This window comes from Anomaloglossus baeobatrachus, chromosome 3 (genome assembly GCF_048569485.1).
Source record: "Anomaloglossus baeobatrachus isolate aAnoBae1 chromosome 3, aAnoBae1.hap1, whole genome shotgun sequence".
NCBI lineage: Eukaryota > Metazoa > Chordata > Amphibia > Anura > Aromobatidae > Anomaloglossus > Anomaloglossus baeobatrachus.
In genome coordinates, this window is record NC_134355.1 from 383,032,104 (window position 1) to 383,056,019 (window position 23,916).

General features: G+C 44.3%; 1 protein-coding gene across 1 annotated transcript in view; it reads left to right on the forward strand.

Annotated features, from left to right (window-relative positions):
* Nucleotides 1–23,011, forward strand: part of IMPG1 (interphotoreceptor matrix proteoglycan 1) — a 601,870-nt gene extending 578,859 nt beyond the window's left edge. The window contains exon 17 of the mRNA XM_075341503.1: nucleotides 22,935–23,011. Coding sequence (XP_075197618.1) covers nucleotides 22,935–22,953 — 19 coding nt within the window. The 3' untranslated portion in view covers nucleotides 22,954–23,011. The remainder of the gene's footprint in view (nucleotides 1–22,934) is intronic.
* Nucleotides 23,012–23,916: the final 905 nt, after the last annotated feature.

Genomic DNA, 23,916 nt, shown 5'->3' on the forward strand with positions numbered 1-23,916 from the left:
TGTTTTTCTTTGTTCATCTGTTCTTTTTTTTTAACGATTTACCACAGGTTCTCAATGGGAGTGAGATCTGTAGAGCTTCCTGGCTATGAACCCAAACATTCAACGTACAAAAGCATTGTTCATCACCAAATTGCTCCTGGATTATTTGAGAACTTGGTCTTGGAGGATGTTTAGAAACCATTCTTTATTAATGCTAGTGTTTGCAGGCAAAATTGTGAGTCAGCCCACTTCCTTGGATGAGAAACAACTCCATATATGAATTCCCTCAAAAAAGCCTTATTGCTGGCTTTACATGGGACTCAGGTAGTACTATATTTTTCTTTTATAGACAGTCATTCTTACAGGTGTCCCAGCTGAAGGTGTGCTTATTTGCCCCTTTCCGCTGCAGTCTAATCCCTGTACTTCCTACAGAATGTTTGTCTGTCCTTGATAGTTTTCTTGGATATTACTGGCTTCTTTGCTGACACCAGGCCAGACTCCAGAAATCTTTCCCTCACTGTGCTGATGCAGTGTCACCTGGCTGCTGCCATTCCTGAGCAAGCTCTGCACTAGTGTTGAACCAATCCCATAGGGGAATCCTCTTTACGCGATGGTCCTGGTATTTGCTGGACTTTATTTGGCTCCCTGAAGCAAATCAATCTCTCTCTTTGAAGTTCTTGATGATCCACTAAATAGTGGATTTAGGAGCAATCATAATCTTACAATCAGAAATACCCTGATGTATAAAGCCCTTTTGAATCAAAGCAGTAATGACTGTACATGTTACCTTGGCAGTAAACATGGTTAATAATTATTTTAAGCACCAACTCCTTATCAAATCCACCAATATGCCCCTATTATTCAATCAGCATGATATAGTTAGATTATCTGCCTTGTCCTTGTTAACACTTTCTCCTGAGCTAAGAAGGTGATCACTGAAATTATGTAAACAGGTCATTTTTTGGCAAAGCTGAAAATCAGTGGAAATGGATATTTGTGATTAAGTTAATTTTCATGTCAAGTAATTATTACAACTATAATTGTCGTGTTATTATTTTTAGAATAAACTGTCCTATGTTTACTAGAGGAAAAATACTATTTCTAGCAATTATATGTTTTGTATCCAGATTATTTTTAGCTGTATTCCCCTATGCAGACTCTAGTCAATAGAAGCTACAACAGCTTGTCTTTCTGACTCCATGCTCATGTTTTCCTCCAGCTTCTTTCCCCTCTAATTTCCATAGACTTTTATAGGCAGCAGCCGTAATTTGATTCCTTATTAAAAACAGATCTGAGAGGTATTTAGGAGCAAATGATCACTGCCAATGATATGAGGAGATACTAGTAAGGGAAGAAAAGGCATTTGGTTTATGGAAAAAAATAAGTAGAGTGATTTTATGATACTTAAAAAAAATGTTTACTATGCCAGGGTGTATGAATTACTATTATATTGTGAAGAAGACATGCAGCTTAATGCATGGTTTTTACGTGGTCTTTAGCTCTACATATTACCTATGTTCTCATATATAAAGATAATGTGTCATTACTTAATTTATTAATACCAAAATGTGTCTTCTAAACCTATTGTCACTCACACACAGCACAGAAAGTGCATTTTCTGATAATCCCGACTCTACGCAACTCTTTTATTGTCTATGTCCAATATTTTGCAAATCATAACTACAGGGAGAAGGGAGCGACAATCTCATGGCTCCGTGTACTGTGCGCTTATGACAGTAACTGGACAGATAGATGCAGTTCACTAATTTGTAGCGACAAGGAATCGATTATTGTCCAGGCCACTTAACAAGCTGTCCGCAAGGAATATTCTGGATTTCGGCAAGCCATACATATATCATTTATCATGCCATTAATGTTGTCTTGTACTTATGTTTGGGAGGAATACAATTATATTGATTTTTGTAATGAAAAAAAACTGTTAAATGTTTATTCTCGTTAATTTATGAATATCACAGTCAGGACTGTAAAGAAGGATGGCTACTGCTAACATCGTGGCACTAACATTCACAAATAGTATTTTCTATTATGTCAGTCAGTATCATGACCTGGTTTCTCCAAGATCTCATATGGAGGAATTGTACCTGCAGTAGAAGCTTACATAGGGCTTGTTCAGATCACCATGGATTATGGGCATGTGGTGATAAGTAACATCAGAGAGTACGCTGGTCATTCTTATTTAGTAGGGCAGCTCTGATGACAGTTTATCAGATGGATCAAGTGTCTGTAAGAATAAAAATTTCAGCATGTACCATTCTGTTAGAGTCTAGAGGGTGCTTTACACACTGCAACATCGCTAGCGATTGCTAGCGATGTCGAGCGCGATAGCACCCGCCCCCGTCGTTCGTGCAACATTTGGTGCTTGCTGCCGTAGCGAACGTTATTGCTACGGCAGCGTCACACGAACATACCTTGTCAGCAACGTCGCTGTGACCGCCGAACAATCCCTCCTTCAAGGGGAAGGTGCATCGGCATCAGAGCGACGTCACTGCGGTGTCACTAAGCGGCCAGCCAATAAAAGCAGAGGGGCGGAGATGAGCGGGACGTAACATCCCACCCACCTCCTTCCTTCCTCATTGCCGGTGGACGCAGATAAGGAGATGTTCCTCGTTCCTTCGGTGTCACATACAGCAATGTGTGATGCCGCAAGAACGACGAACAACATCGTATCTGTGGCAGCAGCGATATTAAGGAAAGGAGCGACGTGTCAACGATCACCGTTTTTGACCGATTTTGCGATTGTTGATCGTTGATCCTTGGTATCACACGCTGCGATGTCGCTACTGGCGCCGGATGTGCATCACTAACGACGTGACCCTGAGGATATATCGGTAGCGATGTCGTAGCGTGTAAAGCACCCTTTAGTTGAGATTCACCCAATTAATTCTATGGATGCACAAAAAAAAGGAAAAATGGGTTGCATACAGATCCTCTGTACAGAATTCTAGTTTTACTAATAGATTGTCATTAATAACATAGGAAACTGTTTTTACATTTTAAACTTTTGATGTATAAAATCGGATGCCACAGATGAAAAATCAAACACATGGATGACAATATGGAAAACCTTGGCTGATCGCCATATCATCTGACCCCGGCCTTAAGGTGAACTTAGACATTTCTGCACATAACAACAAGCACGGATTATATTGCTCATTGAAAGACCTATTAAAGAGAACCAACCTCCAGGATTTTCCTATATAAACTAAAGCCAGTGATATACTGGCACTATCATGCTGAATGTAAGCATACCTTTTATTCTGAGATTGGAGGTTTAATTTCAGAAATATGTGCAAGTAAATTTACAAACATGTACAGCTATTTGATTGATAGCAGGTACAGAATATCTAATATGTGGGAGGGGTTTTACTATGTATTCCTGCCTCTGACTGCTGCCAGGCCTCTGCAGATGCTAGACTGTATGGGATCCTTCTAGGTATAAGTCATTTCTGTCACGTAATAGGGGCATGTTCAAATTGCAGCCCATATAGTCTAACATCTAAAGAGGCCAGGCAGCAGACAGGGGTGGGAATAGATAGCAAGATCTGACCCACCTATTCCCCTCCGGTTGCATCTCTCAATCAAATAGCAGTACATTTCTGTAACTTTACTTGCACATATTTCTGAAATAAAATATCCAATCTTAGAACATAAGGCATGCTTACATTCAGCATCGTAGCTCCAGTATAACACTGGCTTTACTTTATATATGAAAAACCAGCTGGTTGGTTTTATTTAATATTGGCTAATACAATCTGTATGGTTAAAGACCAATACAATCATTTTGTCTCTATGCGGCATGCTTATTGTCGGCCGCACATCGCCCCATATTAACTATTTTTTTATGCCATTTAAAATGATCCAATCAGGAGCTGATCTGCATTACGCAGAGACTTAACTCCATTTGGACTAAAACTGATCTGGCAGTGGCCACCGCACATTAAATGGAAATGTGCAGCTCTGTCCTGTCGTTACAAATGGCCACCAGAGCCAATAACAGCTGATCATTAGGGGTGCTGGATGTCAGATCCCACCGATTTGATATTTATGATGTCTCCAGAGGATAGTTCATTAATATAAGTTGAGTAAACCCCTTTAGCAGGGAACAAAAAGGGAGGGTAGGTGGGACTCAGCACCAATGCAAATAAGTAAAATTCTTCATGCTTTATTTAGATAAATTAAAAGGAAGTCACAGATCATCCAAAACCGCCATGCGGCTTGCCATGCGGCTTGACGCGTTTCGGACACAAAAGGGGAATTAAAAGCAGTCCTTAATCATAATTTGAGGTTTGCGCGCTCACGAGATTATGGGCGGGTACTTGCTGATAACAATCACAGCCCCGCTCATAATCACTTGCCTGCGCACACGTCACCAGCGGTCACACTGCTCAGTCCCGTGAGACTGGCACTGGGCATGCGCGGGGATGGCTGGAGCAGTGGGCGGTGCATCAGCTATGGAAAGGAGCGATGGGGGCTGCATACAGGACCAGGGGGCAGAATAATGGACGGCAGAAAGCCCGCCCCCCGTGTCACATTTACACTATCTGAATACAAAAAGGTACAACTTTATAAAGTCTTTATTTTGGTCTCACATGGGGCACAATAATAACAGGGACCTTTCTAGAATGCAGCCCAGGAGATGCAGAGGAGGAATCTTTTAGGTTTTGGGCGAAATTTCTGCTGACAGGTTCCCTTTAAGTGAAATTGAATTTCTACTACCATTCTGCTGCATGGCAATATATCCTATATCTGGGAAAGTCGAGGGACTGGATCTATTCATTATAGAACATTGGATCTATAATGTGGGTAGAGGAGATGTGCAAATTGAATTTGTGTTGAATATTTAAAGATCCACTGAAATCAGAGAAGTTTAACAATTTACAATTCGTGTTTTGTAAATCATCAAATGGCAGCCACTCTTTTTAATACTGCAGAAGATTGTGTAAGCCAGAGAAGGATTGAATGACCTTGATCAGCTTTCCCATAATGCATTGCAGCTATGACATCACATGGTATAGCACAGTTGATCAGGAGGGACTATTGTAGTCTGTATAAAAGCTGAAGTAGCCATTTTGTGGTGAATCTGGATAGTGAGAGGACGTCACCACTCACAGCTTAGCCAGACAGAAAGGGGAGAAAGCCATCAAACAAATAAAAAAAACAAAGATAATTACAGATAGTGTGAGGTGTCACTGTAGTGAAGATTAGTAGATAAAGAAAAGACAACAGTTTCATACACTAATTGGAGGCTTTTGGAAAACGTTTGATTCCAATATCCTGGAAAAAAAAAAGTCAGGTGAATCTGGAAAATTAAAATCTCAAAACAATCACTCATTTTTAGTGTGTAATTGGTAGTTAAATCAGTGCTTTAGCTGCCTTATATTCAAGAACTACGTATGACTATCCATGTAGATGCAATTACAGTAATTTTATATCTCCATCGCAAGTTCTATCACTTTTGACCGCAAGAGTAGCAAAGCATGCACCCTCAAAGGACCCCATTATAAGCCATTAGTGGCTGTTGTATGATGCATCTGGCACAGCGTTATGGATTCCATTGTAAGTGGAAGCCATGATGAAAATATGTAACAGAAACACAACACTCCTCTTACTGGCTGGTGCTCAAGTAGGGTCCCATCCCATGTGGTAATAATATAAAAGAACTTGGCAAATGAATGTGTTTTATTTACAGGTACAATCCACAGTACAATACATAACGTTTCGGTCATTGCCCTGGCACGGATTGCTGTTAAACCAAAGTGAAGAAAATGAAAAGCTCCAATCTAAGAATTGTGTGTCACCACTGGACGAATAGAGCACTATACCTCCAGTGGTGACGCGTTATTCCTAGAGCGCATGTCTTTTCATTGCAGCTCATCTTAAAAGGAGAGCAATAGATACAATAATTATGATACATGCTGATGCTTGGTGGCCTCTACAGCTATTACCAGAAGCAGTCCTACCCTCATAAAACAATTTCTGATATTGAGGCTCATCCTAATGACTAGAGTTGAGCGCGGTTCGTGGTTCGTGGTTCTCCAGTTCTAGGCTCGAGTGATTTTGGGGCATGTTCTAGATCGAACTAGAACTCGAGCTTTTTGCAAAAGCTCGATAGTTCTAGAAACGTTCGAGAACGGTTCTAGCAGCCAAAAAACAGCTAAATCATAGCTTGGTTTCTGCTGTAATAGTGTAAGTCACTCTGTGAATCAAACTATTATCACATTTCAGTGTATAGTGTGCGTGAACAGCGCCTTCAGATCACTGCTGTTTCTATAATGGCGATCGCCATTTTTTTTTTTTTTTTTTCTTGTCTTCCTTCCCTAAGCGCGCGCGTCTTGTGGGGCGGGCCAGCATGTCAGCCAATCACAGACACACACACAGCTAAGTGGACTTTGAGCCAGAGAAGCAACGGCATGTGTGATAGGATCTGCATGTCACATGTCCCTGCATTATAAAACCGGACATTTTCTTCACGAACGCCATTATCTGCCTTCTGCGTCTTTGGTGTCAGACATCAGTGTCGCAGCTCCGTCCTCCTGAGTCCTATAGCCGATACAGCTGTATGCGCTGCATACACAGCGTTAGACAGCTTAGGGAGAGCACTTTCTAGCAGTCCTTTTAAGGGTTCAAAGCGGCAGGGTCAGAGAGCCATAGGTGACAGGTCCTGCAAACAGCAACAGCGTCTGTGTAGCCCAGGTCAGGGATTTCCTCCCTGCATTTCACCATTAGGAGGGAATAGAAAGGCAGGCTTCCATTCCTCTACCCAGAGCACCACAATCCTGCCACTGTACCCTCTTGTCCTCTGCACACTCCAACTCATTCTAACTAAGCCATTATACTAGCAAACACTCAGTGTACCTAGTGGCATCCTATCTGTGGCTATTGGACTTTGCTATAGTCCCACTAGTGCAAAGACATTTGCAGAGCACGTCTGCCTGCATTGCACACTACAACTTTTTTAAACTAAGCAATTTTACTAGCAAACACTCAGTGTACCTAGTGGCATCCTATACGTGGCTATTGGACTTTGCTATAGTCCCACTAGTGCAAAGACATTTGCAGAGCACGTCTGCCTGCATTGCACACTACAACTCATTGTTACTAAGCCATTATACTAGCAAACACTCAGTGTACCTAGTGGCATCCTATACGTGGCTATTGGACTTTGCTATAGTCCCACTAGTGCAAAGACATTTGCAGAGCACATCTGCCTGCATTGCACACTCCAACTTTTTTAAACTAAGCAATTTTACTAGCAAACACTCAGTGTACCTAGTGGCATCCTAAAAGTGGCTATTGGACTTTGCTATAGTCCCACTAGTGCAAAGACATTAGCAGAGCACATCTGCCTGCATTGCACACTCCAACTTTTTTAAACTAAGCAATTTTACTAGCAAACACTCAGTGTACCTAGTGGCATCCTATACGTGGCTATTGGACTTTGCTATAGTCCCACTAGTGCAAAGACATTTGCAGAGCACGTCTGCCTGCATTGCACACTACAACTCATTGTTACTAAGCCATTATACTAGCAAACACTCAGTGTACCTAGTGGCATCCTAAACGTGGCTATTGGACTTTGCTATAGTCCCACTAGTGCAAAGACATTTGCAGAGCACGTCTGCCTGCATTGCACACTACAACTCATTGTTACTAAGCCATTATACTAGCAAACACTCAGTGTACCTAGTGGCATCCTATACGTGGCTATTGTACTTTTGTCAATTCACAGTATTGGAACGTTATTTGCAGCACGTCTGCCTGCATTGCACACTCTAACTTTTTTAAACTCAGCCATTATACTAGCAAACACACAGTGTACCTAGTTGTATCGTAAACGTGGCTTTTGTACTTTTGTCTATTCACAGTATTGGAACGTTATTTGCAGCACGTCTGCCTGCATTGCACACTCTAACTTTTTTAAACTCAGCCATTATACTAGCAAACACACAGTGTACCTAGTTGTATCCTAAACGTGGCTTTTGTACTTTTGTCTATTCACAGTATTGGAACGTTATTTGCAGCACGTCTGCCTGCATTGCACACTCTAACTTTTTTAAACTCAGCCATTTTACTAGCAAACACTCACTGTACCTAGTTGTATCCTAAACGTGGCTATTGTACTTTTGTCAATTCACAGTATTGGAACGTTATTTGCAGCACGTCTGCCTGCATTGCACACTCTAACTTTTTTAAACTCAGCCATTATACTAGCAAACACACAGTGTACCTAGTTGTATCCTAAACGTGGCTTTTGTACTTTTGTCTATTCACAGTATTGGAACGTTATTTGCAGCACGTCTGCCTGCATTGCACACTCTAACTTTTTTAAACTCAGCCATTATACTAGCAAACACTCACTGTACCTAGTTGTATCATAAACGTGGCTTTTGTACTTTTGTCTATTCACAGTATTGGAACGTTATTTGCAGCACGTCTGCCTGCATTGCACACTCTAACTTTTTTAAACTCAGCCATTATACTAGCAAACACACAGTGTACCTAGTTGTATCCTAAACGTGGCTTTTGTACTTTTGTCTATTCACAGTATTGGAACGTTATTTGCAGCACGTCTGCCTGCATTGCACACTCTAACTTTTTTAAACTCAGCCATTATACTAGCAAACACTCACTGTACCTAGTTGTATCCTAAACGTGGCTATTGTACTTTTGTCAATTCACAGTATTGGAACGTTATTTGCAGCACGTCTGCCTGCATTGCACACTCTAACTTTTTTAAACTCAGCCATTATACTAGCAAACACTCACTGTACCAAGTTGTATCCTAAACGTGGCTATTGTACTTTTGTCAATTCACAGTATTGGAACGTTATTTGCAGCACGTCTGCCTGCATTGCACACTCTAACTTTTTTAAACTCAGCCATTATACTAGCAAACACTCACTGTACCTAGTTGTATCCTAAACGTGGCTATTGGACTTTTGTCAATTCACAGTATTGGAACGTTATTTGCAGCACGTCTGCCTGCATTGCACACTCTAACTTTTTTAAACTCAGCCATTATACTAGCAAACACTCACTGTACCTAGTTGTATCCTAAACGTGGCTATTGTACTTTTGTCAATTCACAGTATTGGAACGTTATTTGCAGCACGTCTGCCTGCATTGCACACTCTAACTTTTTTAAACTCAGCCATTATACTAGCAAACACACAGTGTACCTAGTTGTATCGTAAACGTGGCTTTTGTACTTTTGTCTATTCACAGTATTGGAACGTTATTTGCAGCACGTCTGCCTGCATTGCACACTCTAACTTTTTTAAACTCAGCCATTATACTAGCAAACACACAGTGTACCTAGTTGTATCCTAAACGTGGCTTTTGTACTTTTGTCTATTCACAGTATTGGAACGTTATTTGCAGCACGTCTGCCTGCATTGCACACTCTAACTTTTTTAAACTCAGCCATTATACTAGCAAACACTCACTGTACCTAGTTGTATCGTAAACGTGGCTATTGTACTTTTGTCTATTCACAGTATTGGAACGTTATTTGCAGCACGTCTGCCTGCATTGCACACTCTAACTTTTTTAAACTCAGCCATTATACTAGCAAACAATCACTGTACCTAGTTGTATCCTAAACGTGGCTATTGGACTTTTGTCAATTCACAGTATTGGAACGTTATTTGCAGCACGTCTGCCTGCATTGCACACTCTAACTTTTTTAAACTCAGCCATTATACTAGCAAACACTCACTGTACCTAGTTGTATCCTAAACGTGGCTATTGTACTTTTGTCAATTCACAGTATTGGAACGTTATTTGCAGCACGTCTGCCTGCATTGCACACTCTAACTTTTTTAAACTCAGCCATTATACTAGCAAACACACAGTGTACCTAGTTGTATCGTAAACGTGGCTTTTGTACTTTTGTCTATTCACAGTATTGGAACGTTATTTGCAGCACGTCTGCCTGCATTGCACACTCTAACTTTTTTAAACTCAGCCATTATACTAGCAAACACACAGTGTACCTAGTTGTATCCTAAACGTGGCTTTTGTACTTTTGTCTATTCACAGTATTGGAACGTTATTTGCAGCACGTCTGCCTGCATTGCACACTCTAACTTTTTTAAACTAAGCCATTATACTAGCAAACACTCACTGTACCTAGTTGTATCCTAAACGTGGCTATTGTACTTTTGTCAATTCACAGTATTGGAACGTTATTTGCAGCACGTCTGCCTGCATTGCACACTCTAACTTTTTTAAACTCAGCCATTATACTAGCAAACACACAGTGTACCTAGTTGTATCGTAAACGTGGCTTTTGTACTTTTGTCTATTCACAGTATTGGAACGTTATTTGCAGCACGTCTGCCTGCATTGCACACTCTAACTTTTTTAAACTCAGCCATTATACTAGCAAACACACAGTGTACCTAGTTGTATCCTAAACGTGGCTTTTGTACTTTTGTCTATTCACAGTATTGGAACGTTATTTGCAGCACGTCTGCCTGCATTGCACACTCTAACTTTTTTAAACTCAGCCATTATACTAGCAAACACTCACTGTACCTAGTTGTATCCTAAACGTGGCTATTGTACTTTTGTCTATTCACACTACTGCAAATCTATGTGCAGCACCTCTGCATGACAACCTCGTGCTCTGTTTTTAATAAGCTATAATGATAGCACAAAATACTGCCATTTTGTGGCATCATAGAACTGGCTGTTGTATTCCATTAGTGCCCCACTGGTGACAAGCTATTTCTAGCACCTCTACATCACACCCTCATGCACATTTTGCTACGCTAATGTTATAGCAAACTCATGGAATTCATTGCTGCATTTCATAATTCGGAGGGATAGAAAGTCAGGCTTCCTTTAGCTTTTCCTTCTGTTCATAGACAGCATCTCCAAGACAAATTTCCCCTCCACGTCTAAGTGTGGAGAGGCAGCAAGTGCGCATGCGTGTGCCGATGTACCCCAGCTGCAGCATAATTACAGTGTTTCGCCTAGTGAGTATGCTCAGCCTGACTGTGCCATTCCTGACGCTAAGTCTTCATTTCGGGATACAGCGCATGCTCCCACACTAAGTGTGAAAAGCCTCTTTGCACAGGTGCTTGCATTCCGTGCCGGGTCTAAGTCCTGTTTTGTGCCTAGACACCTTGCTAAAGCTGATAGTCTTTTTTCAGAGACTGTATTTCATGCTACTGAGCATGCTCAGGCACTTCCTGCATCAGAGACTAGGTCCGGTAATGAACTCTTTGGCCCTGGCCCTGATGTGGGGGTCCCATATAGACCACAGGGCATCAGGTGTCCTCCCAAATGGCTTGCAGAGGCCCACACCTATGACTTGTCATCGCATTATTGATGGTCAGACGATGACTGGTGAGGTGTTTGGGTCATGGCAGCCATGAGGTCATCATTGAAGTTGCGTTTCCAAATAGGACGCTAGTTATGCCACTCATGACGTGTCACTCTACTTTTGTCTATAGGAGGTGCATTGTGGTTCACCATGGTTTGGGGCGGACCCAGGTTATCAAAGGGGCTGGAGCCAACAAGGAGGTGCACAGTCTTCTATTATGCTCCGAAAGAGCACACCTCCATGTGTTGAACCCATTGCGGCTTTAGGCCAGAGGTAGGCAGGGATAGGGTGGTGGATGCAGGCCACCACCACAGTTGGTAACGCAGAACGGTTAAGACCAGCTCCTGTCCTAACAGTCCTGCTTGTGCAGCCCAGTGGCATTAACAGGCCTGCTGCTGCGCCTGCTGTCCACAGGTGTGGCCCCTACGCACACGGTCAGCGTACTCAATGGCCCCTGTGTTGTTAACAGGGAGTTCCTGGGCTGGGTGGGCATGTGGACCCTGTGACGCTAACAGGGCTCACAGTCTCCAGATCCGAATGGCGTCTAACTCGGTTCAGGCTACTATTAGTTTCATAGCCACACAGCTCTGTATCCTCCACCAAACCTTCCAGTTGCCAACCTCTCCTTTTCCAACTGGGAGCACGGTGGACACTGACTGCTGATGGGGATATATACCTTTCTCTTTCTTTTCTTATTAATTTTCGTTATATAGCGGTCACAGATTATATACCACTTTATCCAAATCTGCCAGTCCCACTGTAACAGATGTTGTTTCTTCAGCAAATGTTACAGTTGCTTAACCACCAAATCCACGGACCAAAATTTTTTTCCCCTTTCCAACACACCTGTTCCCCTTTCCAACAGCATCTGTCCTTTTCCAACTCATTTTGGGATATGACCAAAAGTGCAACTGTGCAGGGACACCGTACTCAACGCCATCTCAGCACAGCAGCCATCCCTCGGTCCCTCCGATGTGGACAAGTAAAAGACCATTTCCTCCTATCCATGACAAAGCGTTGAGATTCACTCTGTGCAGCACTGGTGTTTAGTGGAAAAGTAGATCTAAGATTGCGTACCACATTCTGCAGATACTCCTGTATACGTGCGTCTATTTCTATGGCAGGAATTAGTTCGGCAAATTTTGTCTTGTACCGGGGATCTAACAGTGTGGCAACCCAGTATTCTGGATTACTTTGAATTCGTACAATCCGAGGGTCATGTTGTAGGTAGTGCAGCAAGAATCCGCTCATGTGTCTTGTGCATCCAGGAGGACCAAGTCCTTGGTGTGTTGGTGGCAGAGAGGTGAGAATCGTGCATACTTCCTCTGTCCTCTACCCACAACCTCGCACAACCGAAATGTGAGCAAGCTCTCACTCATCTGCTGAGTCTTCCATGCCGATCGCCAGTTCGTCCTCCATTTCTTCATGGGCTCCTGCACTTTCATCAACACTTTTTGCTGATACTATGCGCCCTTGTTAATCCCTCTCCCTCACCATGACTGCCGCATAGGTGCCGCTGACCATCTGGACCTCGTAGATCTTGTTATCCCTTCCGCATATGACTCCTCCTGTACTTCCTCCCCTTCCTCTTGTCCCAACACCTGACTCTGAATAATAATTACAGTGTGCTCCATCATGTAGATGACCAGAATTGTCACCCTGAGAATGACATTGCCAGTGCTAAACATCTTCGTCGACATTTCAAAACTGTGTAGCAGGGTGCATAGGTCCTTGATCTGACACCACTCCAGCAGCGTGATCTGCACCACCTCTGGATCAAGTTATCCCAGGCTATATGTCTTACCGTATTTCAGCAGGGCTCTGCGGTGCTGCCACACACGCTGCAACATGTGCAGATTCCAATTCCTGCGTGTCGGAACATCGCATTTCCGGCGTTTAACTGCCAGACCCTAAGACTTCCGGAGTGATGAAAGTTGTTGAGCTGCTGTGTGCGCACGATGGAAGTGAGCACATAGTGAGCGTGCCCGCTGCACAAGTCCATGTAGGCCGTGATGGTGTTTTAAAAATTGCTGGAGAATTCGGTTCAACACGTGAGCCATACAAGGCACGTGTGTCACATTGCCCTGACGATGGCCCACAGCCAGGTTTGCATCATTGCCGCACACGGCTGTTAAGTCACCAACGTAGTCCGCTCCGTCAATTTGTACTCCGGTTGCCAGGTGACAACGTGTTCCTTTCATGAATAGTGCTGATGATGGGAGAGTAGTCGATGCCAGCGGCGCAGGTGGACGCAGGTTATGCTCACCCACTGGGCTGCATTACCTTGACAGATGCAGAATCTCTGGCTGAATGTAGCTGGTGGGTATCTCACAGATGAAATACCATCATTCAGCTACAACCAATGGGAAGACACCACACCCTTTTTTATGCCCATCCTGTCTGCAGACCACTGCCAGACATAGCTATGAACCTCTGGTTAATTTTACCCCCAGTTCAGTTTTATGATTTTGTGTGCTTGTTACCTGACTACTTTTCCTGCTTGCTGTTTATGTACCTTGTTGGCCGATACGCATTTCACCTCTGCTTGTTTTCTGATTAAGTCCTGGCCGTCCCATTCTGTTCCTGTTTCTCAATTAATGTTTTGACCCTGCCTGACTACTATTCTCTGGAATAGCGGTGTGACTCACATTTCCCATACATTTCAAAGTAAAACTTTGACTGCCTGATGGCATTGAGCTCTGCTGCCAGCATAGTAAGGAGGTGTGTGGTAGTCCTTGTGCGCAGTTGCAAGGAAGGGTGGCCTGACCACACAGGGTTTGCGCCAAGGTAGAGGACCCACACGAGGTTGAAGAGGCAGAAGCAGTGTATTAACTTCTACATACAAAACAAGGATTGAAACAACTCGTGGGGACGGCAAGACTTGTACAGCAGACCCTTCTCCATCTCTCACCATAGTTTGCCAGTGCCCAGTCAGTGACATGTAATGACCCTGTCTATGCTTACTGGTCCAAGTATCTGTGTTGAAATGCACCCTGTCGCACACAGATTTTCTCAAGGAAGTGGTGATGATGTTGTGTGCGACATGCTGGTGTAGCGCGGGCATGCTTTTCTTGGAGAAGCAGTGGTGATTGGGCATCTGGTACTGGGGCACAGCGACAGACATAAGGTCTGTAAAATCCTGTGTGTCCACTACGCGTAAAGGCAGCATTTCGGTAGCCAACAGCTTACAGAGGGATAGAGTCAACCACTTAGCTTTGTCATGGGTCGCAGTAAGTGGCCTTTTATTTGACCACATCTGAGGGACAGAGATCTGGCTGCTGTCTGTAGACGGTGTTGAGTAGGGTGTCCCTGGAAAAATGCAGGTTTGTGAGAAAGTGCAGGCGGAGACATGATGTTGCCTTCATCTTGCCTTCAGATCTGTTCATCTTGTATCATTTTTAAAAAACACAGCAAGCAAGGGTTACTCCAAGCGGAGTCTACCTTTTTTCCCAAAATTGGGCACACAGACACCCCATCAGTGGCAGCACTTGTGCCCTAGTTGCAAACAGGATGTTTTGATTTGCATCAAGCACATTCCAAATCCACAAGCATTTACTCTCCCCAGGATGACACAGGGGTAGTAAATTCCTTCTGGATCCATGACTTGTTCATTTTGATGAACGTCAGTCTGTCCACATTGTCACTGGACAGACGCGTGCGCTTATCTGTCAGCACACACCCAGCAGCACTGAAGACACGTTCAGAGACAACGCTGGCAGCTGGACACGACAAAATCTCCAAGGCGTAACTGGAGAGCTCTGTCAATTTTTCTAGATTTGAAGCCCAAAAGGAGCAAGGCTCCATTTCCAAAGTCATTGCATCGATGTTCATTTGGAGATACTCCTGTATCATCCTCTCCATCCGTTGACTATGTGTCAGACTTGTTGTCTCTGGTGGCCTTGCAAAGGAGGGTCTAAAAAAATTATGAAAAGATTCCATAAAATTGCTGTTACCAGCACCAGATACGGTCCTACTGGTACGGGTAGACTGTTGAAGATGACGAGGCCGTCCCATGTTTGTCAAGTTACAACTGGGAGAATCACTCCCTTCACCTGCACGGTTGTTTGGTGGAAAAGCCGAGCTAAGATCGAGTAACAGCTTATGCTGATACTCCTGCATACGTGCGTCCCTTTCTATGGGTGGAATTATGTCACAAAATTTGGACTTGTCCCGGGGATCTAATAGTGTGGCAAGCCAGTAGTCATCATCACTTCTAATTTTGACAATACGAGGGTCATGTTGGAGGTAGTGCAACAAGAAGGCACTCATGTGTCTTGCGCAGCCATGCGGACCAAGTCCACGCTGTGTTTGTGGCATAGAGGTGCTAACCGTTCTTTCTTCCTCTGTCATCTCCCCCCAACCTCTTTCAACTGAAATTTGACCAAGGTCCCCCTCATCTGCTGAGTTTTCCATGTCCATGGACAGTTCGTCCTCCATATCTTCATGTCCTCCTGCACCTTCCTCAACATGTCGCCTGCTACCATGCGCCCTTGTTGATCCCTGTCCCCCATGGTCCCATGCCTGCCGCGTTGGTGATGATGAACGTCTGGACCTTGGTGATGTTGTTGTGTCTTGCGCATATGAATCCTCCTGTAGTTCCTCCCCTTCCTGTTGTCCCACCCCCTGACTACGAATAGTGTTTAGCGTGTGCTCCAGCATGTAAATGACTGTAATCGTCATGCTGATAATGGCATTGTCAGCGCTAAACATATTCGTCGCCATGTCGAAACTGTGCAGAAGGGTGCATAGGTCCTTGATCTGAGATCACTCCATCAGGGTGATCTGCCCCACTTCTGCATCTCGTTGGCCCAGGCTATACATCATGACGTATTGCACCAGGGCTCGCCGGTGCTGCCACAGTCGCTGTAACATGTGGAGAGTTGAATTCCAGCGTGTCGCCACATCGCATTTCAGGCGATGAACCGGCAGGCCGAAAGACTTCTGGAGCGATGCAAGTCGCTCTGCTGCGGCGCTTGAACGGCGGAAGTGAGCTGACAGTTTTCGTGCCCTGTTCAGAAGGCCATCTAGGCCGGGATAGTGTGTTAAAAATTGCTGGACGACAAGGTTCAACACGTGAGCCATACAAGGTACGTGTGTCACCTTGCCCAGGCGAAGGGCCGCACCCAGGTTTGCAGCATTGTCGCACATGGCCTTACCAGGCTGCAGGTTGAGTGGAGACAACCATTTATTAAACTCGGACCGCAGAGCTGACCACAACTCCTCAGCTGTGTGACTCTTATTCCCAAGACATGTCAAGCTAAAGACCGCCTGATGCCGTTGCGCTCTGCTGCCAGCATAGTAATGAGGGGTGCGTGATTCCTTCTGCGCAGTGAGAACGCTGGTGGCCTGACCAGGCAGGCTTGGGGCGGAGGTGGAGGACACAGATGAGGTGGAGGATGCAGAAGCTGTGGCGGAACTTGGACAGACATAGAATTGACACACAAGTCGTGGGGACGGCAAGACTTGTGCAGCAGACCCTTCACCATCTATCACCATAGTTACCCAGTGCCCAGTCAGCGACATGTAACGTCCCTGTCCATGCTTACTGGTCCAAGTATCGGTGGTGAAATGCACCCGTTCACACACAGAGTTTCTCAAGGAAGCGGTGATGTTGTGTGCGACATGCTGGTGTAGCGCGGGCACACCTTTCTTAGAGAAGTAGTGGCGACTAGGCATCTGGTACTGGGGCACAGCGACAGATATAAGGTCTCTAAAATCCTGTGTGTCCACTAGGCGGAAAGGCAGCATTTCTGTAGCCAACAGCTTACAGAGGGATAGAGTCAACCTCTTCGCTTTGTCATGGGTCGCAGGAAGTGGCCTTTTATTTGACCACATCTGAGGGACAGAGATCTGGCTGCTGTGTGTAGACGGTGTTGAGTAGGGTGTCCCTGGAAAAATGCAGCTTTGTGAGGAAAGTGCAGGCGGAGACATGATGTTGCCTTCATCCAAAGTTGGTGCTATCGATGTCTGAGAGAGCTGTACACACTCACTTGTTTCCCCTTCCAAACCAACTGACGACCTACCAAGCAAACTGCCTGTTGCGGTTACAGTGGTGGAAGTTGTGGGTGGAAAAACAGGTGTGACAGCTGTCCCCACAGTCCTAGAAGATGACGAGCGCGCGGATGCCCTGGAAGGGGCAGGCGGTGGATGGTTGGCTCCACTAGGCCGCATTGCAGCACGGTGAGCTTCCCACCAGGCCATATGATATTTATTCATGTGACGATTCATGGAAGAAGTTGTCAAACTGCTGAGGTTTTGACCTCTACTAAGATAACCATGCCAAATGTTACAGATCACATAATTTGGCCGATCTTTTTTTATGTCAAAAAAGGACCAGGCTAGGCAAGGCTTAGAGGCCATGCGACCTGTTGATCCACCCCGAATAATGCTCAGAGGCAGAGTGGTGGCTGAGGATGCAGTTGTAGACGTGCTACCAGTGCTCCGACTGTGTCCAGGAAGGCGCCAGGTTACTTCGACGTCGGTTGCATCCTCCTCCACCGCCTCTATTGACCTCCTCGAGTGTCTGACTGTGGGTTGACAGTAGGTGGGATCTAGAACTTCATCATCAATTGTTGTGTTTGCACTCCCCTCCCCCTCAGACCGAGTTTCTTCTTGCCCTGACCGAATATTTAAGTTGTCATCCCAATCGGGTATCTGCGTCTCATCTTCATCAGTATGTTCCTCATTGCCTATAACCACAGTTGTTGGAAAGGCAGCATTTTGGTAGCCAACAGTTTGCATATGATGAAAGTCAACCTCCAAGCCATGTCATGCCCTTCTAAAAGCATGTAAAACACAGCGAGGGGACTCCAACCACAGTCTCCCTCGTTGCCACTAACTGGGCCACACACACCCCACTTGACTGGCATCGGTTGAGCCCCCTTTTGAAAAAGAAAAAGATGCTTTGCATGAAGCACTCTCAAAAATACGCGTGCCTTTCCCGTCCCCTGGCTGACCCAGGGGAAGAAAAGTCCTCTGAGAGCCATGACTTGTTCATCTTGGTTCTTTTAGAAACACAGCGAGGGGACTCCAACCACAGTCTCCCTCGTTGCCACTAACTGGGCCACACACACCCCACTTGACTGGCATCGGTTGAGCCCCCTTTTGAAAAAGAAAAAGATGCTTTGCATGAAGCACTCTCAAAAATACGCGTGCCTTTCCCGTCCCCTGGCTGACCCAGGGGAAGAAAAGTCCTCTGAGAGCCATGACTTGTTCATCTTGGTTCTTTTAGAAACACAGCGAGGGGACTCCAACCACAGTCTCCCTCGTTGCCACTAACTGGGCCACACACACCCCACTTGACTGGCATCGGTTGAGCCCCCTTTTGAAAAAGAAAAAGATGCTTTGCATGAAGCACTCTCAAAAATACGCGTGCCTTTCCCGTCCCCTGGCTGACCCAGGGGAAGAAAAGTCCTCTGAGAGCCATGACTTGTTCATCTTGGTTCTTTTAGAAACACAGCGAGGGGACTCCAACCACAGTCTCCCTCGTTGCCACTAACTGGGCCACACACACCCCACTTGACTGGCATCGGTTGAGCCCCCTTTTGAAAAAGAAAAAGATGCTTTGCATGAAGCACTCTCAAAAATACGCGTGCCTTTCCCGTCCCCTGGCTGACCCAGGGGAAGAAAAGTCCTCTGAGAGCCATGACTTGTTCATCTTGGTTCTTTTAGAAACACAGCGAGGGGACTCCAACCACAGTCTCCCTCGTTGCCACTAACTGGGCCACACACACCCCACTTGACTGGCATCGGTTGAGCCCCCTTTTGAAAAAGAAAAAGATGCTTTGCATGAAGCACTCTCAAAAATACGCGTGCCTTTCCCGTCCCCTGGCTGACCCAGGGGAAGAAAAGTCCTCTGAGAGCCATCACTTGTTCATCTTGGTTCTTTTAGAAACACAGCGAGGGGACTCCAACCACAGTCTCCCTCGTTGCCACTAACTGGGCCACACACACCCCACTTGACTGGCATCGGTTGAGCCCCCTTTTGAAAAAGAAAAAGATGCTTTGCATGAAGCACTCTCAAAAATACGCGTGCCTTTCCCGTCCCCTGGCTGACCCAGGGGAAGAAAAGTCCTCTGAGAGCCATGACTTGTTCATCTTGGTTCTTTTAGAAACACAGCGAGGGGACTCCAACCACAGTCTCCCTCGTTGCCACTAACTGGGCCACACACACCCCACTTGACTGGCATCGGTTGAGCCCCCTTTTGAAAAAGAAAAAGATGCTTTGCATGAAGCACTCTCAAAAATACGCGTGCCTTTCCCGTCCCCTGGCTGACCCAGGGGAAGAAAAGTCCTCTGAGAGCCATGACTTGTTCATCTTGGTTCTTTTAGAAACACAGCGAGGGGACTCCAACCACAGTCTCCCTCGTTGCCACTAACTGGGCCACACACACCCCACTTGACTGGCATCGGTTGAGCCCCCTTTTGAAAAAGAAAAAGATGCTTTGCATGAAGCACTCTCAAAAATACGCGTGCCTTTCCCGTCCCCTGGCTGACCCAGGGGAAGAAAAGTCCTCTGAGAGCCATGACTTGTTCATCTTGGTTCTTTTAGAAACACAGCGAGGGGACTCCAACCACAGTCTCCCTCGTTGCCACTAACTGGGCCACACACACCCCACTTGACTGGCATCGGTTGAGCCCCCTTTTGAAAAAGAAAAAGATGCTTTGCATGAAGCACTCTCAAAAATACGCGTGCCTTTCCCGTCCCCTGGCTGACCCAGGGGAAGAAAAGTCCTCTGAGAGCCATGTCCACATTGTCAGTGGACAGACACGTGTGCTTATCTGCCAGCAGACCCACAGCAGCACTGAAGACAGGTTCCGAGAGAACGCTGGCTGCAGGACACGACAAGATCCCCAAGACGTACGTGGCGAGCTCAGGCAATTTATCAACATTGGAAGCCTAAAATGAGCAGGGCTCAAGTTGCACAATAATGGAATCGATGTTTCCTTGCATATACTCATATATCTGTGTGTCCTACTCTTTTTCCTTGTCCAGCTCTTTTGTTTTCGCATGAGTATATGTCCTTGTCACTTTCCCATGTGTTGTGAGTTGTTTGTGACCTTTTGGACACCTTTGAGGGTGTTTTCTAGGTGTTTTTCTGTGTTTGTGATTGCCTGCCATTGTTTCCTATGCAGTTCGAGTTCGGTTCGTCGAACGTTCGACGAACCGAACTCGAACGGGAGGTCCGTTCGGCGAACCAACCTCGAGCCGAACCGCGACCGGTTCGCTCATCTCTACTAATGACGATTCTTGCATTAGGTCCAAATCAGTCATGTATATCAATATGTCATCACACAGCTTGGATAGAGCTCATTGACTTACGATGGCTTTTTCTATTTTCTACTGGGCCACAGCTTGGATGCTCATTACTGTTACATTTGCATTACAGTCTACCACTGGTACCTTGCAAGAGATGTATCATTATTACTCCACATGGAAAGCGCATTTTAAATATTTAATAGAAATTTGTAGATTCACAAACCTCAATAAATAATGCAAACTGAAATTAACACTATGGGCCCAATTCATTATTGCATTTGCGCCAGTTTGCACTAAATCTGTTTGCACCTTTTTTGTAAGTATTTTGTTTGTGCTTGCTTATTTTTCTTAATATTTTTAGTGAGGTTTCTGGTTTTTGGACAATTTATCATTTGCAACTTTTCAAAATACACAAAATTTGTCACAAATGTAATAAAGTCCTTCCTGTAGTGATTCTATGTATGCAAAAAAAGTGTGCAATTTATGCAACATTTTGAGAAATGTGTTACTTTTTCCACTAACAAGTCATAAAAAATTGTTAGAGGGGAAAAAAAAGCACATTTTTACTTTCCGCAAAGTTCATGAACCATGTGCATCATTTTGATTTTGTGCAAAAAATGTCCATTAATACCAAGACACCGTGTTCCAAATTATTATGCAAATTGGATTAAAGTGTCATAGCGATTAATTTTTATTTTTTTTTCAATGAAACTCATTGATGGTATTGTGTCTCAGGGTTCTTTGGATCACTGAACTCAATCTCAGATACCTGTGATAATTAGTTTGCCAGGTGAGCCCAATAAAAGGAAAACTGGATGTTCCACAATATTAAGCAGGCCACAGTTTTCAAGTAACATGGGAAAGAAAAAGGATCTCTCTGCTGCTGAAAAGCATCAAATAATGCAATGCCTTGGACAGGGGATGACAACATTAAATATTTCACGAAAACGTAAGCGTGATCATCGTACTGTGAAGAGATTTGTGACTGATTCAGAGCACATACGTGTTCGTGCTGATAGAGGCAGAATGAGGAAGGTTTCTGACAGGCAAGTTCATTGGATTAAGAGAGCGGCTGCTAAAAATCCGTTACAAACCAGCAGATATTTGAAGCTGCTGGTGCCTCTGGAGTCCCTCGAACCTCAAGGTGTAGGATCCTTCAAAGGCTAGATGTACTGCATAAACCTACTATTCGACCACCCCAAACCAGTTCTCACAAGCAGAAATAGTTGCAGTGGGCCCAGACATACCTGAAGACTAATTTTCAAACAGTCTTGTTTACTGCTGAGTGTCGAGCAACACTGGATGGTCCAGATGGATGGAGTGGTGGATGGTTGCTGGATGGCCACCGTGACAGGCTGTGACGTCAGCAAGGAGGTGGAGGAGTCATGTTTTGGGCCGGAATCATGAGGAGACATCTGGTACGCCCCTTTAGGGTTCCTGAAGGTGTAAAAATGACCTCTACAAATTATATAGAGTTTCTGACTGACAACTTTCTTCCATGGTACTAAAAGTAGAAATGTGCTTTCAGGAGCAAAATCATCTTCATGCATGACAATGCACCATCTCATGGTGCAAAGAATACCTCTGTCATTGGCTGCTATGGGCATAAAAGGAGATAAACTCATGGTGTGGCCACCACCTTCACCTGACCGCAACCCTATAGAGAACCTTTGGAGTATCATGAAGCAAAAGATCTTTGAGGGTGGGATGCAGTTCACATCAAAACAGCAGCTCTGGGAGGCTATTCTGAGATCATGGAAAGAAATTCAATCAGAAACTCTCCAAAACCGCACAAGTTCAATGGATGCAAGAATTGTGACGGTGATCTCAAAGAAGGGCTCCTATATTAACATGTAACTTGGCCTGTTAGGATGTTTTGGATTTAAATAGCTTATTTCAGTGAATGTGTCCTCCTAATGCTGCAAATTCCACAAGTGAGCATTTTCAGTTCTTTAAAACATATAAAATGTTTAGAAACTCTACTGTGCCTAATAATTTGGAACAGTGCATTTTGAGGTTTGCTTGTTTGTTTGTTTAAAAAAAATTGAAGATTATACTGTTATCATTGGGAGGTTTCTTCAGTAAAATTAGATGTATACTCTAACGGGTGATGACTTTTATTAGACTGACTGTCATTTGCACCGACCATTTAGGAAAGTCAGAGAAAAATATCATTTGCATAATAATTTGGAATATGGTGTACAAAAAGACTCCAAAAAAATGCAACTGATGAATACGACCTATTACATTATTAATTCCTACAGCACGTTATATAACTCATCTAATCAATCGTGTTCCTATCCATATTCAGTTCCTAACAAATCTTTTCTAATTTCTTCTCAGATACCAGTATATGAACTAAAGACCTGACGAATATTTGTGTGCCGTGCTGAAAAGAAGACCCTCTCACATTTCCGAGTGTAGAATAATTCCTATAGAAATTAGTAATATTCATCTCCTAATTAGACAATTGATGTGTGAAATGTATAGTGACATTCATCAAGTCAACTCAAAAGATATCCTGAGCCTGATCTAATAATCATGAAGGATCAGAAATTTGGAACAAATATGACTGGAAAATCGTGTCCTGTATTTTGGTAATTTAATGAAGTCCTGAAATTAGCACTCCCATTAACTTTTTTTCCCCTAAGCTTGTGTATAGATGGTGTGATGAGCGTGCACTACTATGCTCAGGTGCTCTGTACTCGTAATGAGAAGTTGGATGTTTGGATGGGTACAAATCAAGTTCCCGAGTATAATGGAAATCAATGGGGGTCTCGAGCATTTTTGCTGAAGATTTGCCGGAAAAATTATCAAGTCCATTATGCACGGTTTGAGAGTCGCACCCTCCGAGCATCCAACTGTTTGCTATGAGTACCGGGCACTACTTATCACCCAGAAGTCACTTGTACAATGAACGCCTATGGGGCCTCATTCTAATGTTCCATAGGATTGCATTGTAAAAGCCACTTTTAGGTCACGAAGAGTGCAGTGTGACCCGGATAACCTGGATCGCCATTATGTGACAAAGAAGAAAAGCGGAACAGTCCTGGAGAAGATGGCGATTGGCGAGGAGTAGATTAAAACATTGACACTACACTACAGATACATTCACACAAGTTTATAAAGGAAGAAGGTTAATGAACCACTTTAAAAAGGTGTTACAGGGAATTTATCTTTATATATGCCTCATATTGTTGCAAAATGGTAAAAGAAATGTTATTCATCCTCCCTCCCTTTTGATGTAGGTTCCATTAAAGCGCTTCCTATCATCCACACATAGGACAAGGTTGCTCAGCCAATCGCTGGCTTAGGTGGGGATCCA